The sequence below is a fragment of the Solea senegalensis genome, linkage group LG13 (genome assembly GCF_019176455.1).
Source record: "Solea senegalensis isolate Sse05_10M linkage group LG13, IFAPA_SoseM_1, whole genome shotgun sequence".
In the NCBI taxonomy this organism is placed as follows: Eukaryota; Metazoa; Chordata; class Actinopteri; order Pleuronectiformes; family Soleidae; genus Solea; species Solea senegalensis.
In genome coordinates this window covers 13,823,277-13,837,397 of record NC_058033.1, presented here as the reverse complement: position 1 = coordinate 13,837,397, position 14,121 = coordinate 13,823,277, and the positions used below count along the sequence as shown (strand labels likewise).

Below are 14,121 nucleotides of genomic sequence, written 5' to 3'. Positions count from 1 at the left end.
AGTAACTTGAAATGTCTGATTTCCTGGCAGAAGATGGTTTCATGCAGCCATGGCTATAATACTCAGGCTCACAGAAGGCGGACTGGGCTTAAGGGATGAACTGTGAATGCTGACACAGCGGCACCAAGAGTTGTGCCAACTGGCTAATTAATTCCTGCTTTATTTGTGAACAGGAAACAATGGGCAGCAATGTGTGGGGACGGTATGGGGCAGCGCACAGGGGGCTGCTGTGACTAAATGTTCCGCCTGCTGATGGCAGCCTCATTAATGCAGGGGTCTGGGCCAAGAAACTGGAGCTTGACACCCGCCATCACTGAAGGCCTAATGTCAGTCACTGAATAAATGCCAGGGTAAGCAAATTCAGATAAATGAACACTTGCACACAAGCACTAGACATGCTGAGGATAAACTTCACCTGTCAAACTCAGGTGATGATTAATGACCTTGTTGGAAATGATGCTCCACACACAGTCAAAATAAGTACAAAGCCAGTTTTCCGGGGTTACATTTACTACACAACACACAACTATAAACAGCACTTTGATAAAACCAACTTGTTTGCTTTCAGTATTCAACATACATATATTTAGAGCTTGTAAGGTTCAGGCACAGACTCCGCAGCTGTTGTCAAAGCCTCATGTCAGTGAAGCTCAAGAAAAGGATACAAGTGGGCGGGAAGAGAGTAACATCAGCTGTTGCAATGAATAAAACATCTTTTATCATTTAATCGGAATGAGACATTACAGATGAAATGTGGACCGAGGTAAGCATGAGTGGATGTTAAAAGTGCATGGAAACTTATCATGGAACATCCTGTGTCAGGGTTTTGCTTTAATATCTGTATATCTGAGACAAAGGATGCTGCGTTTCAATATTGGTACGGTTCGGTTTGGTACAGTACGGTATGGTTTGGAATGGTGAAGCCCTGAATCAGACTTGCACGTCTACTGAAACTAGTACTGTTATTTGGTAGCTGCTGTGTGGGATGTGACTGATGGCCACGTAGCGCGGCGCTGTACCTGTACCTTCTATCACCCAATCAGCTGACTGTCATGGGTGGAGCTACCCTGACCATACTGTACAGTTTTACACTGGTACCCCAAGGGAAGGGCACCAAAAAATGGAACGGTTGGAGCCAGTTATCTTGGTGCTATTCCTATTGGGAAACTCAAAAAAGTACGTACTGCACTGTACTGAACCGAACCGTTTCACTCGTTGGAAACACAGCTAGAGATGGGGGTACATAGAGGTAATTAACACAATCATGCAAAACTGGTCAGTGACAACACTTCAGCTAAGAAAATAATGACTTTCTTATTTGCAGTTAAAATGTAATGTTACACAAAATAATGTATCACTGTATGATTAAAAATAATCTCATGAAGATATGTTTCTAATAAAATAAAAAGGCTTGGTTTCGCAGAATATCTGTTAAACTGTGGACATGATGACATGATAACTGGATGTTAAATATAATGCGAGATTAATCATATAAATGTGTTTCCCTGTGCTGTCATTCAGGGAAATTAAACAATGCTATATTAAAGTTAGGGAGATTAAACATTCACTTAAATAAAGTGAGAAAAAGCATCAGCAAGCTTGTAACTGGGAACTGTGTCATTTATTTGCCACTGGCAATTGTATAATGATATTTATACTCAAGCAGTGAGACTCAGGCAAACAACAAGTCTAAGCAATGTCTATGTCTGTAAACTGACCAATCCATTTAATTGGAAAGGGGATTATACATTGTTAACTAAGGTAAGGATTATATTTTCGAGAGAAAAAAAATCAGAAAGAAGAGTTTAACAGAGCTGTTGCAAATGTGTCATGGAATCTGTAAATAGTTTTAGAAGTAATTTCCCTCAACAGTAGATACAATCAACCTCTTGCTGTTTACATCTGTTCAAGGGTCCTGGCAGCTGTTTTATTTTTCTCGTAAACCTTAACCTGAGACCTGGATTAGTTGAAGCGCATAAAGCATCAGGGGAGGGTTAATGAGGATATGAGTGAAGTTCGTGGCCGGCTGCTAGTGGCCACAAGCATTTTATCGCTCAGATCTCCAGCTAAGAACAACAGAGAACATTCCCAGGGCTGGAAATGGAGAGACAAGTTTGTCTGGCCATGTGTTAATTACCCCGCTGCTAGTTAGCTAGCTAGAATACAAGTGCACAGTCAGCAGGCACTAATTAGGGTTTCTTTTATTCAAACTACTGCTTTCATTGAACAAGGTTTAAGCAGCAGGGGGCAGCGGCTCATGCTGCTATAAACGGCAATTTTCACATGAGAGCAGGAAATTAGGTCTGAAGCGTCAGTGTCAGATTAGACATGACAATGTGGCTCCTCTCATGAAGAAACCGCCTCACATTTTTGGACAGATTTTTGAACAGAGCATCCCATGCTGCTAGACTGACACTGCAAGACCTTTTGGAAACTATACAAGGAGAGAAAGAAGAGATGGTTGCTATTGATCTCAGTGGGAACTCAGATGTGAAAATCAGCCAAGTGGTCCAGCTGTACTCACTATTTGTTCTGCCTGTAAGAAGTGAGGACCAAGGGCCACTTCCCGCTACTTGAGTCATCCTGCCTGGAGGATGAGCAGTTTTCTTTGTGACCCCACCGTCTCCGAGTGTACCCGCTCTACTCCTCTAACAGCCTTTACTTTTCACAGCCATCGTCTGTTCACAGTCACTCCCTGATGATAAATAGAGCAGCTGCTCTGGCCTTGTCTCTGACAGCAACCTGCAAGCTCGTAACTATAAATGATGCCGCTACACACAGACTCATCCACACGACAGCGTAGAGGTCAAGGATAAGTAAAAAGGAATTCAAATGGAAGCTAATTATGTAAACTCTTCATCTCTCCAGCATGACGAGAGAGTACAGAGGACTGGCTACAGATTTCTTGTAAAAAGAGTCACAGAATTCCACCTAAAAGCAGTCAAGCACAAAACTGCAGTGCATAACATTTAAACATAAACAAGTGTCTGCCACATTCAAACCACTGTCAAATAAGTTCACAGTGTTGGTTAAGTCTATCGGCTCCACACAACTGGCTCTCTGTTTCTCAGTATAGCGGTGTTCAGATCTCATGGCACCCGTGGACATTCCTGCGCTGCACACAGGAAGTGATTTGTTTTATGTGAAGACAAACTGAGGCAACACTGGTTTCACATTTGGCTTTTGTCTTGTTTCCAGGGGTCCTTTTTTATGCTACTTATCCAAGTAATTTTAACATTTTTATTCAGTTTAATGTTTTGTAGGGCTGCAACTAACAATTATTTATTATCTATTAATCGAGATGTTTGGTCCATAAAATGTCACAAAATGATGATCGATCTTTCCAAAACCCCAAAATGAGGATTGTTTTTTTGTTCACAAACCCAAATTATTCAGTTTTAATGTTTTTCTGTTATATGGAGCAACCAGAGAAACCAGAAAACAAAATTATTAATCGATTACTAAATAAATCGTCACCTATTTTGATAATCAATTAATCAGTTTGAGTGTTTTTTTTATTGATTATCAAAATAGGTGAAGATTCACTCAGTAATCAACTAATCATTGCAGGCCTTATGTTTTCCCTTTATTATATTGATAATGAAATCCATTTGCTTATGTTCTGAATTAGCGGTGACCCGATTACTCTACCGTGTCACGTTGTTTATATAATTTACGTGTCATTATTTTATCTGCATTATCTATTAATATCCATGTTGGATGTTTTCTCATCTTGCTGCACATCTACCTACAGGTAACCCGAGCCTTAACATTGTGCATAGTAAAGTGAGATGGCTGTGAACAGGCTGGAGATGGACTGAAAACACAAAAAAGGGCTCACAAAAACTTTCAGAGGAGAATTCCACAGCTGAAAGAAACTGCTCATTCTGTAGTTTGACGGGATAAATGCGTCCTGTCCTCAACTGCCCCTGCTGTGCAGCTGTGCACGTCCCTCAGTCAGGTCTGATAGCGTTATTTGACAGAGCCCATTTTCCGACGAAGGACGCGGCATACAAATAATGTTACATCACCTCTTCTTCACAAAGGCCGAACAGAAGCAGAAGAATAACATCAAAAAGAAAAGAAGTTATGCACTGCAGCTTTTAACTGTTCAATAATTTTTCATGCTGGATAAACAATGAGGTTTGTGGAGAGACAATGACTCCTGTAGACAGCCAGAAGCGAGACAGCAGTGTTACCGGAGGGTTGAAGCCTGGTTCTAGCTATGTAAATGGTGCACAGGCAACTAATGCCTCAAAACATTACAGCTGCACAACCTGCAAACATACAAGAAATTATCTACAGGAACTGGATACTTTCAGGTAGCAGGGGCAGGAACCTGAGAGTGTGAAGACTTTTTTAACAAGGTACTGTGATAGAAACTATTATTTTTTTCTTCTAAATAAAACACAGATCTGGGGCTTTTGATGTAACACCATGTCTAGTAATTGTACTTTGAAGAGCAGATGAAAAGGAAAGACATAAAAAGCATGACAAGGACCAGAAAAAACAGGGTGGAAATTATCCTTCTTAGACCGACAGTGCACTGCACTTCTCCATCACCAACATGGATTTACAGTGTTGGGCACTCGCCGGTTGCGCTTTGTGGTCTTTGGTGTTTTAGTATGTCATATAAAGGAAGAGCAAAGATACTGTTCTAACTGAAGGCTGCACCATGTCACAAGCTCACCCAAGTGAGGCAACAGACGCTGGCACTTAACAGACTCCCTCACACTCACTGATCTCCTGGGGGTTGGCTGATTACTGTGATTCTGAAATTACAGTCCTGATGAGCTGGAGCAGTTTACCAAAAAAAAAAAAAAAGCTGCATAAATGGTTCAGGCTGGTGCTGAGTTACTACTCAGAGACAAAAAAAAAAGGCAGGAGAAAATGTAGAAGCAGATTTTTCATGATCGAACAGGGCAAAGATAACAGTGTGCAATCAATATGTGTGCAAAAAGCTTTGCAAGAGCAATATAATAATAATAAAAGTATGTCGTGTGCAGGCATCGCAGGAACCTCACTGTACTCTTTACACGTATAATTACAGAAATTAGGACAGACTGTGGCATCAAAGATGAAGAGAGAGGAGATGAATGGTCCACAAGCTGGATGTGAATCTGCAGCTGCTGCATACATCTTAAATGTGTTTAGACTGAAATAACAGATACAGCAGAGGCCTTTGTTACCACTCATTAATGTCCTTCACAGCCATTTGCTCTCAGCTCTCACTGCCGATTGCAAATTTTTACTCTTCACTTGTTCTGCTGCCATTTACGCAGCAAGTCTCCAAGTTTGTCTGGAATTAAAAGAAATGAAACACACTGAATTGACTTTGGCCGGCGTCGACTGAAGTTGCTGCCGTTTAAAACCGGAGCAGCAGATTGGATCTTAAACTCACTCACATTACAAGATCATCAGGGCTAAACCGCTCAGCCTCAATCTGTCAGCGAGTCTGACAGCAGCCGTCTCTTCCCGATGGTCGAAAAGTAACTGAGATGGTGGGATCTAACACATGAATATGGCAATAGTGGCACAGTGGAACACACTTGTGGCAGACAGATCTTTAGGGGGCGATGGGGTGAGGGGGTGGGGGTGGTAGTGGGCGAGCAGGTTCTCTGTTCATCAGCAAATTAATGGCGGAGTTCATCCTAATTTCAAGACAGACAGACAGAGAGAGAGAGATATGGTCCTAGAGCACAGAAATACTCTGTGTTGCACAAGAGAACCAGGCCGGGGGCTGGCATGGGGTATGATGTGTGGGAGCAGCAGGATTGTAACAGCTCAGTTTATTGTGCTTTGGTATTTGTTAATAGTTTGCGTGTGTGTGTGTTAAAATCAGTACTTACATTTCTGAAGTCCAGTGTTCATCTGCGTGTGGGGGAGAAGCTGAAGGGGGAGGTCACCTGGCACCGGCAGACAGGCCAGCATTTCACACAGACACTAATGCAGCATGGGACATACACTTCTCCTCACACTGCAGAGAGAGGGAGAGAGAGAGAGAGAGAGAGAGGGAGGGAGAGAGAGGGGTTGTGAGTTAGTCAAACATAACTGTCTGCAAGGCAGCACATGGTGCGTGGTGATACAGACCCTGGGTCTGGACTAATAGAACTCTGAGGCCGATCCCCAGAGGCACAGGGCCGAGGGAGACACAGTTACGTTTCAATTAGAAACTGATTCACACCTGGAGCATCAGGTAAGGTGACATTTGATGCCAATAACAACTTCAATTAAACATCAAACAGCTGAAGTAAAACGAGCAGACTGGGCCTAAGGGGCTAGCAGCTTTAAATCGACTCAGTCCCTCTTCCTCCTCCCTCCCTTCCTTCTCTTCCCTCACCCTGCGTGCTAGTCAGCTACCTGGGCCCTGCTACCTGCGCTTTACTTCTCCGTCTCCACCAGAGCATGGCAGAGGAAATTAATGACTCCTGTTCACTCGAAAAGAACACACTCAAGATGCCTGGAGCTGACAAGTTAGTGGGGCTCTGATCAATACAGCAGTCCTCTAGACCTCAACGAGGCCTTTTTATTTTGGGGACATTACACAATAGAACCGGTGCTGGATGTGGAGAAAAGAAATGAATAAACAGGGTTACAGCTCCAATAAACACCTGCCACTACTGTGCAATAACCTGATGTAATAGCGAGGGAGAAAACGTTAGCCATGCTCCACTTGGCTTACTGCTGTATTCAAAACACCACAGATGCTTGCTTCATCAGCACTGAAGAACAGTCAGGGAGCAAATTAAGTCTACAGAGTCCGCGCCCTCCCTCTTTTTTTTTTTTTTTGCTGTGTGGCATCAGAAGAGGGCGGCAAGTGTGTGCAGACAAACCAGCGTCTATGAGGGAGGCAATTACCCACAAAACAACCTTGGCATGCCTGTCTGCCGCAGGGTGATGGCTTAAAAGTGTCTTCCCCCCTGCAGGGGAGAAGAGACAAGTGGAGGGAAGAGTGACAAAGTGAGAGGGAAAGGTGGAGAGAAAGAAGGACGGGTGGCAGGTTTGGGGTGGCGGGGTGCCTGAACTTGCTTTAAAAAGCAGGAGCTCAAAAAGGTCAGGATGACAGCTCATTTAAATCCTCCCGGTGAGAGGAGAAAAAACAAGCCTTAATGAAGCCGCCAGTTCTACACAGATACCTGAGGGGGCTGCACCTCGGGGTGCTGCAGGGGAAGGAAGGGAGGAACGGCGAGAGAGGGAGGGGGAGGCTAGAGGCTGGTGGGGCTGCAGACTTGATACTGATCTGTGGATTTTTGGAGCAGTGGATGCTGCGTCACCTTTTCTGTTGCCCAGCCTCCCACCCCCCTTCATGCTTCCCCCTTTCCCCTGCTTTCTGATTTACAGCCTGGGCCGCCATATGGCAGCAATCCCTGCCCTCAATTCAGCTTGTCACCATGCATTAACTTTAATTGGCCTGATATGTTATTCTTTTCCCGAGGCCTTGGAAGGATTTTAGGTACATAACGCCTTGATGTCAGCAGGCAAGATTTCCAGCCCTCTCTCATTTATCAGGTTGCCAAGATTTCAAACAAAGATAACAGCAATCTCTTTGACAACAAGCAGGTTTGGGGTGGAGGAAAGCAAAATATCAAATACAGCGGTGTCTTTGCTGTGGATTTCAAAAGGAAAACAGTGGCAGAAAAATAAAAAATGCTGTGGGAACAACAACAACAACAAAAAAAAGCATAAACTGTCAGTTCATTTGTTATGAGAACACACACATCAACACACACACACAACAGGCAAAAAAACAGCCAACAGGCCTTCAGCCCACCCCCTCCGTGCCTCCCCCACAGCGCCCCTGAATGTCAGAAAACTGTGCAGTGGGGAGTGTAGCAGCAAAGGTCAGCCTATGGTAATGCCCCAGCTGACACTCTGCTTTACAGCGGCGAGCAGGAGGAGACGAAGCCCGACAGACAGAAGCCTGACGTCTACTGACTCGCCCATCAGCACCGCTGCCACAGCAACTTCAAATACACATCACATGCCAAACACTGGCACTTTCTATAAAGGCATACACTCCCACACTGGCTTTTTTCAACACATTACACTGTTTGAATCAGACACAGGAGGACTGCACCTGACAGAGACTGAGGCTATATCCACACTACTCAGTTTTTGTTTTTCTTAAAAAAAAACCCACAAAGATTCTGCTCCGGATATGCATGTCTGACACTACCCCTGGTGTTTCAGTCCCCCCCCCCAAAAAACAACATTTAATAAGCTGCTAACCCTGTTTTTATTTGAAAACTCTGGGGTTTCGGTAACTGAGACCTTTGGAAATGATGAGGCAGCTACCTACGTTCACTTATTGATTGGTTCTTATCAGCAACAACTCGACTATCAGCTGTGAATGAAAAGCTCCTTTAAAGCACTTCCTTTCAGTTTCACTTTCCCCTTTTCATCAGTCTAATAAAACATCCTTGATCTACTTTTCACTACTGTTGTCTCTCATTGGTGATACTCTGTGAAACTAAGTAAACAGCGACAAAAGAGAGAATCGAAATGGTCATGTGATATACGTTTTAGGCATTTTAGTGTGGAAACAGTAGTCGGCATAAAACGCCAAGCTCAACTGCTGCCTTCTAATTACCCTTTGACCACCACACAGCAGCTTTAGCTAGGTCTGGATATGGGTTTGACCAACCCCTCCATTCCTCCATCCCCGTAGATGTCTACCCCAGTGGCTTAGTGGCCTTTGTGATACAGAGACACAGCCCCTCCTGTCCTGAGTGGAAACAAAGTTGTGTCTGTGGCAGCGCAGCTCAGCCAGCTGGGCAGGCTTGTGAAGCAGGGATTGGCCTAGTGGAGTTTAGCCAGGCGTCTCACACTATCAGTCCCATGCAGACAGACACCACGGGGTTCTTGGAGTATTAGCCGGCCCCTGTGACTCGGCAAGTCTCCACCAGCTACTTATAGAACCCTAATAAAAGTGTGCAAATTACTGTGTGGGGCTTTTATGATAGACAAATGAAGGCGGGCAGATAAAGCAGGACTTGAGGAAGTGATGCACATGGCTTGTGTCATGTGTCAAACTGCTCCCATAAAAGCCAGCCCACTTTGTCATTCCTCCATGAGGAAGGAGGAAAAGAGCAATCTGAAGGTTCAAGAAAGACGTAACACGAAGAATCAATTTAGGAAATTAGACCAGATGACTGTATTCATGTGCCCAATGGGCACATGCATTTTGTGCCCTACTCCATCAAATATGAATTTGGTAACACTGGGGTAAGTGCATGGGAAATAGTCTATTTAAATATCCACCAGCAGTAATGCATGTAGAAAAGAGAGAACTGTGCACTAAAAATAAGCTCATTAGGAGAAGCTGCGCGCTGCAATATTAGTGGCAAAAACTACAAAAGGGAAGAAAAAAACAAGGTGGGCAACTATATTTGCTTGTTGCCTAAATATTAGAAGCTTTTCTATACCAATTAAAAGGAAAAGCAATTAGGAGAACCAAGTCACCATGTTGTACATGGCTTGTGCTAAAGGCTGAAGGAAAGGAGAGTGGAGAGGAGAAAGCAGGCTGCTGTTATTTTAATTGCATGTTTACCCCCAGGTTATGGGTCTGAAATAGAGCCAGGGAAAAAAATGTTGCAGTGAAAATTCAATGCAACATCACTGTGTTGATTCTCTGAGGGACACAGAGAGTGAAATTACTTTTCTTTGCAAGCGGAGTTTCTGAATGGGAGGTAAAGAAAGAAAAAAGCAGGAAGTAGAGAATAGCTTTTTACCCTTGAATACCAAGCCAGAGCATTCTGTCAAAAGAAAGGGGAGAGAGAACCTTGGCTCTTGAGCAAGTAAGAAAGAAATAACACTTTGGTATGGCTTTCATTAGTCCATCAGACTTTACCAACAGCAGAGGCAGAACAGGATTTCTGCTGCTAACAGAGGGACACCATCATGTAAGGCCATGACAGGCTGATTCACAGTCTCACACAATGGCTCCTGATGATTCCAGCACATCCCAAGGCGTTCTAGGACAGGCCGTTTGCTTTTTCAGTCAGCTGAGACCTGCTCAGAAGCCCAGAGTGTTATCTCACACATAAAGGGAAGGGGCAATAGAGTGGGAGATGGCCATGATAGCGAGCGGGGCTGAAAAGGAAAAAGAGAAGACAACCAACCCAAACCCAGCTCGCACACAAACTGAGTGTGTGTAAAATCGTGGTTTCCAAGTTGCGAGACAGAGTGTGTCAGGGATAAAACTGTCAAACAAGGAAACTGCTGCAAAAGTGTGGGAGAGAGGAAGACAGCTACTTGAAACTACTGTTCTTTGGAGAGGGAGAGGCAGAGAGAGAGCGAGAAAGAGAGAGAGAGGTCTGCTGTATGAACACTCAGTAACTAACTGATAAAAAAAAGTGACAGTTCCCCAAGGTGAGATGGTTGATATGGAGTGAAGAGAGATGGCATGCCCTGAGAATAATGCATAGCCCAAAGCTGGATTGGAAAAATCTTTGCAAAATTGTCAGATAAAGTATATTGTCTTCACATATGAGGAAACAAGGTTTTGAGATACAGCCATACCACTGCATTTTCAAACAAATTTCATCTGCGTCCAAATATGCGTTTCAGCTGTAATCTGCTTCCATACTCCATACACCTGAAAACAGACATACATCACATGAGCACTCAGGCTCACTGGGCATGCATGTGCTATCGTAAACAGGAAGTTGATTTACCTCCTCTGCAGTTGTTTGCTTAGTTTCCGAAGGTACGACCAACAAAATGGCAAAAGGTCAGAGCAAGGACTTACTGTATCTAATGAAACCGATGACAAAATCAAACTGAAACGTCTAAGGAAGCTTTTCAATCACAGCTGATAGTTGAGTCATGGCTAATAACTAAAAACGTTCTCAGTTTTCAGTGCGAGAAAACACCAGGGTAGTGTGGATGTAGCCTTAAGCCGTGTTTCCACCAAGTACGGTATGTATTTTTCTGCATTTACATTAGGAATAGTACCAAAATAACCAGCCCCAACTATTCCATTCTTTGGCACCCTTCCCTTGGGGTACCAGAGTAAAATGGTACGGTATGGTTAAAGTGGAGCTAGACCGGCTCAACCCACAACAGCTTGGGCGACAGAAAAACGTCACTCCCTGGCAATCAGTGTAAATATCCCAGGGATGTCAAGGCAAACGCCCACAGCCTATTCTCATACTAAGCTTGAGACAAACAGCCACAAACTGAGCATGAAAGAGTTGCCGGATATCCTCCAATGTTGTCTGTTGTGTTGCGCTCAATGTTGTGGTCCGTTGTCATCGCTCAAGCGGCCAGTGGGCACAGCCCAGACCCTGGCTACCAAGAAAAAGTAATGTTCTCACTCAAAACGCTTTACCATTCTAAACCATAACATACTGTAACAAATTTGAACCATGCCGCGACAGAAACATGGCATTAGAGAGGGTGTGTATGAAAAAAAACAAAGAAAAGGAAGCAGACTTTGAAAGTAAGAGTCCTCTTTTATCAGAATGACCTGCACTCTGGGCATACTGCCAGGTAAACCATGGTATTAAAAGGTCAAAACTACTAAAATGTTCTCTCATACTGTGCCTAAGGTATGAGCAGTTTTTAATGACTTCACAACCAATCAGGTTGTGTGTGGCATTGAGTAACATGACTCCTCCCCTTCCGGGTTGGGGTCAGCACTTAGTCGGCTGTGTTTTCGGTGGTATGATGGCTCAAGTTAGTGACATTTTCGAGTTGTAATTGCAATACTGTGATCTTTTCGCTCATACTAGCAGACTCTCATACCGTCCCACATCTACTCCACTTTTAACAGCAGAGGTTTGTAGGCCTGTGGTTCAGCCTCTAAGACGACAAGAGGATAGTAAAGGTGGCACGAGGAGGGGATGATGAGATATGAGGCCGTGCATTTTCCTGGCCGGGCATGGCTATCTTTGCCAGAGCTTTGTCATGCTCATTACTCGTCCACCATGTCAGAGCTGTGAGGACAGCTAGCCAAGGGCCATTCTTCAACTCGGGGTCAGTTTCACTAACAGCCACTTAAGCCCACTGGGCTTCCCAAAGAGCCCTACAAATGTGTAAGGTAGAACTAAGTGTGCTCAGTCATGTAAAGCCTGGCCAAGGTCAGGCGGGCAGACAGAAAGTGCTGGCAGCACTGCATGCATGGTGTCATGAATGCCAAAATGCCAGGGCCTCTGGCTGTGCCATTTGACAGACATGTTTACACCTGATAGAAAATGCAGGGTGGATGGCCTGCCAAAACAGAGGGGATCCAAAGTGAAGGGCGCCAGACTAGTTATTTATTTATCTGCTGAAAATGCATCCAGTGTGCAGCCAGAAACTGGGCATGCCTGAGTGGGGAAAAAGCCAGTTTACTCTCAGATATGACACTCATGTTACACCACTCGAGAAAGACGGGAAAAAAAAGAAGATCAGACGTGTGGTGAAATGAGAGGACAAAGATCTCAGGAAGGAGCCATACAGATGGAATTGGATTTAATTGCCCTCTTAGAACATCTCACACTCATTTATCATTAGCACATGAAATAAGTCAAATTAATCAGAGGCTGCTCTGAAATTATCGTGACGATGTTCAGTGGCGGAGGCCTGTTCTTGGCAAAACAAGTTGGCTGAACATGGAAGGAAATGCCGCACGGCTTCTCAGAAATGATTCCTACAGGTTTGCCTTGTATTTGGATGCATGCTCAACCAATACACAGTATGCATGTACGCGTTATGCCTGATGGTATGTTTTTGTGTTTATCTAGAGTCCTGCAGTCGAAATGTGCTTTTAAAATGTATGAAGCATTTTCGTAAATGTAGGTTTTAAAAATAAAGAATCATTATTATCATATTATAATAATAATACTGCTAGTGATGCTGGAGCTCAACTACATACTGACATCAGCACGCTACCATGCGGACATTAACAATGCTAACATGCAAATAGGGCTCACTATGATTGCCTTGTTAGTTTAGTTTGATAGCATCCTTGCATTTGCCTATTACTTTCGCAATATTATCACCAGAATACAAAAAAAACTGTATATGTAAATAATTTCTCCACAATTTAACCAGTAGATTTTGAAGAATTTTACTGGATACGATCACAGAATATTTCACCGTGCTAGTGGTGCTAAATATAAAGTCCTACAATCACCAGACTCATTAATATCCATCCTTTGGGGACCATGAATGTCTGTCGGAAATGTAATGGTTGACATATTTCAGTCTGGACCTAAGTGGCCATTAGTCGAAGCACCACTTTGGACCAAAAGACTAACATTACCATCCCTCTACCCACCCGACGCAAGCTTGGTGCTTTTGATATAGCAGATGACAACAGTAGATAAATGCTGAGAAGCACAGGAATGCAGGTAAGCACCACAGAAAATCTTTATCTTCAGCAGAAACGACACTCGCACATATGAGATCAACACTGCTCCTTTCATCTCCTCAATGGTGCCACCACCTCTGGCTTTATCTCCACGTATCCAACATATCACACCAGACAACAATGTGCTGAGTCACATGCTGCTGTGTCAAATGCCAGACTCTGGAGTTGTTATGGGACCAAAACAGCACAGTTAGAACAACACATTTAGTAGAAAGACGGATACTGTATACATTGAGTGTCCATCTGCTGCAGAGCAGCTGGTTTTTCAAGTTGCTCGCTTGTGTGAAAGCTCAGTTATAAAATTGCATAGGTGTGGTGCAGCCAGGATGACGAATCCTGAACAAGCAGCTGAGCCTACGCTGAGTTGAGATGTTTATTGTACAAAGAAATATGTCAAGATTACTCCTGAACTATATTTCCTCTGTATAGCTGAGCAATTCTGACAGCCAATTTGTTTCCATCCTCACATTCCCCCAAACACTGCAGAATGATACATCTGAAAATAAAATTAGCTAACTAATGCATGCATAATTACCTTCAGGTCCTGAAATTTAAAAATCAAAGCGTAAATCTGTTCAAACTTAAAATGTTGATCTCTGCCCTCTTTCTCGTTATTTGACTGTAAGTCAGCCAGGCCGTCTGCCTGGTTAGTGGGAAATAACTCAATGTGCTGAGAGCTAAAGCGCAGCAGCATTGTTCCAGCTGGCATAAAAAGGGGAAATGAAGATGGAGTGGTTTGATTTCATTTGTTAGCAGGTGCATCC

The 14,121-nt window shown here is 43.7% G+C and overlaps 1 protein-coding gene across 3 annotated transcripts in view; it reads right to left on the bottom strand.

Moving 5' to 3' along the window:
• The window catches only part of fam222ba (family with sequence similarity 222 member Ba), a 33,984-nt gene that overhangs the window by 4,672 nt on the left and 15,191 nt on the right, over positions 1–14,121 (bottom strand). For all 3 annotated transcript variants that reach the window (XM_044041278.1, XM_044041279.1, XM_044041280.1), the window contains exon 2: positions 5,850–5,977. In XM_044041278.1, the coding sequence (XP_043897213.1) occupies positions 5,850–5,931 (82 nt within the window). In that variant the 5' untranslated portion in view covers positions 5,932–5,977. The remainder of the gene's footprint in view (positions 1–5,849; positions 5,978–14,121) is intronic.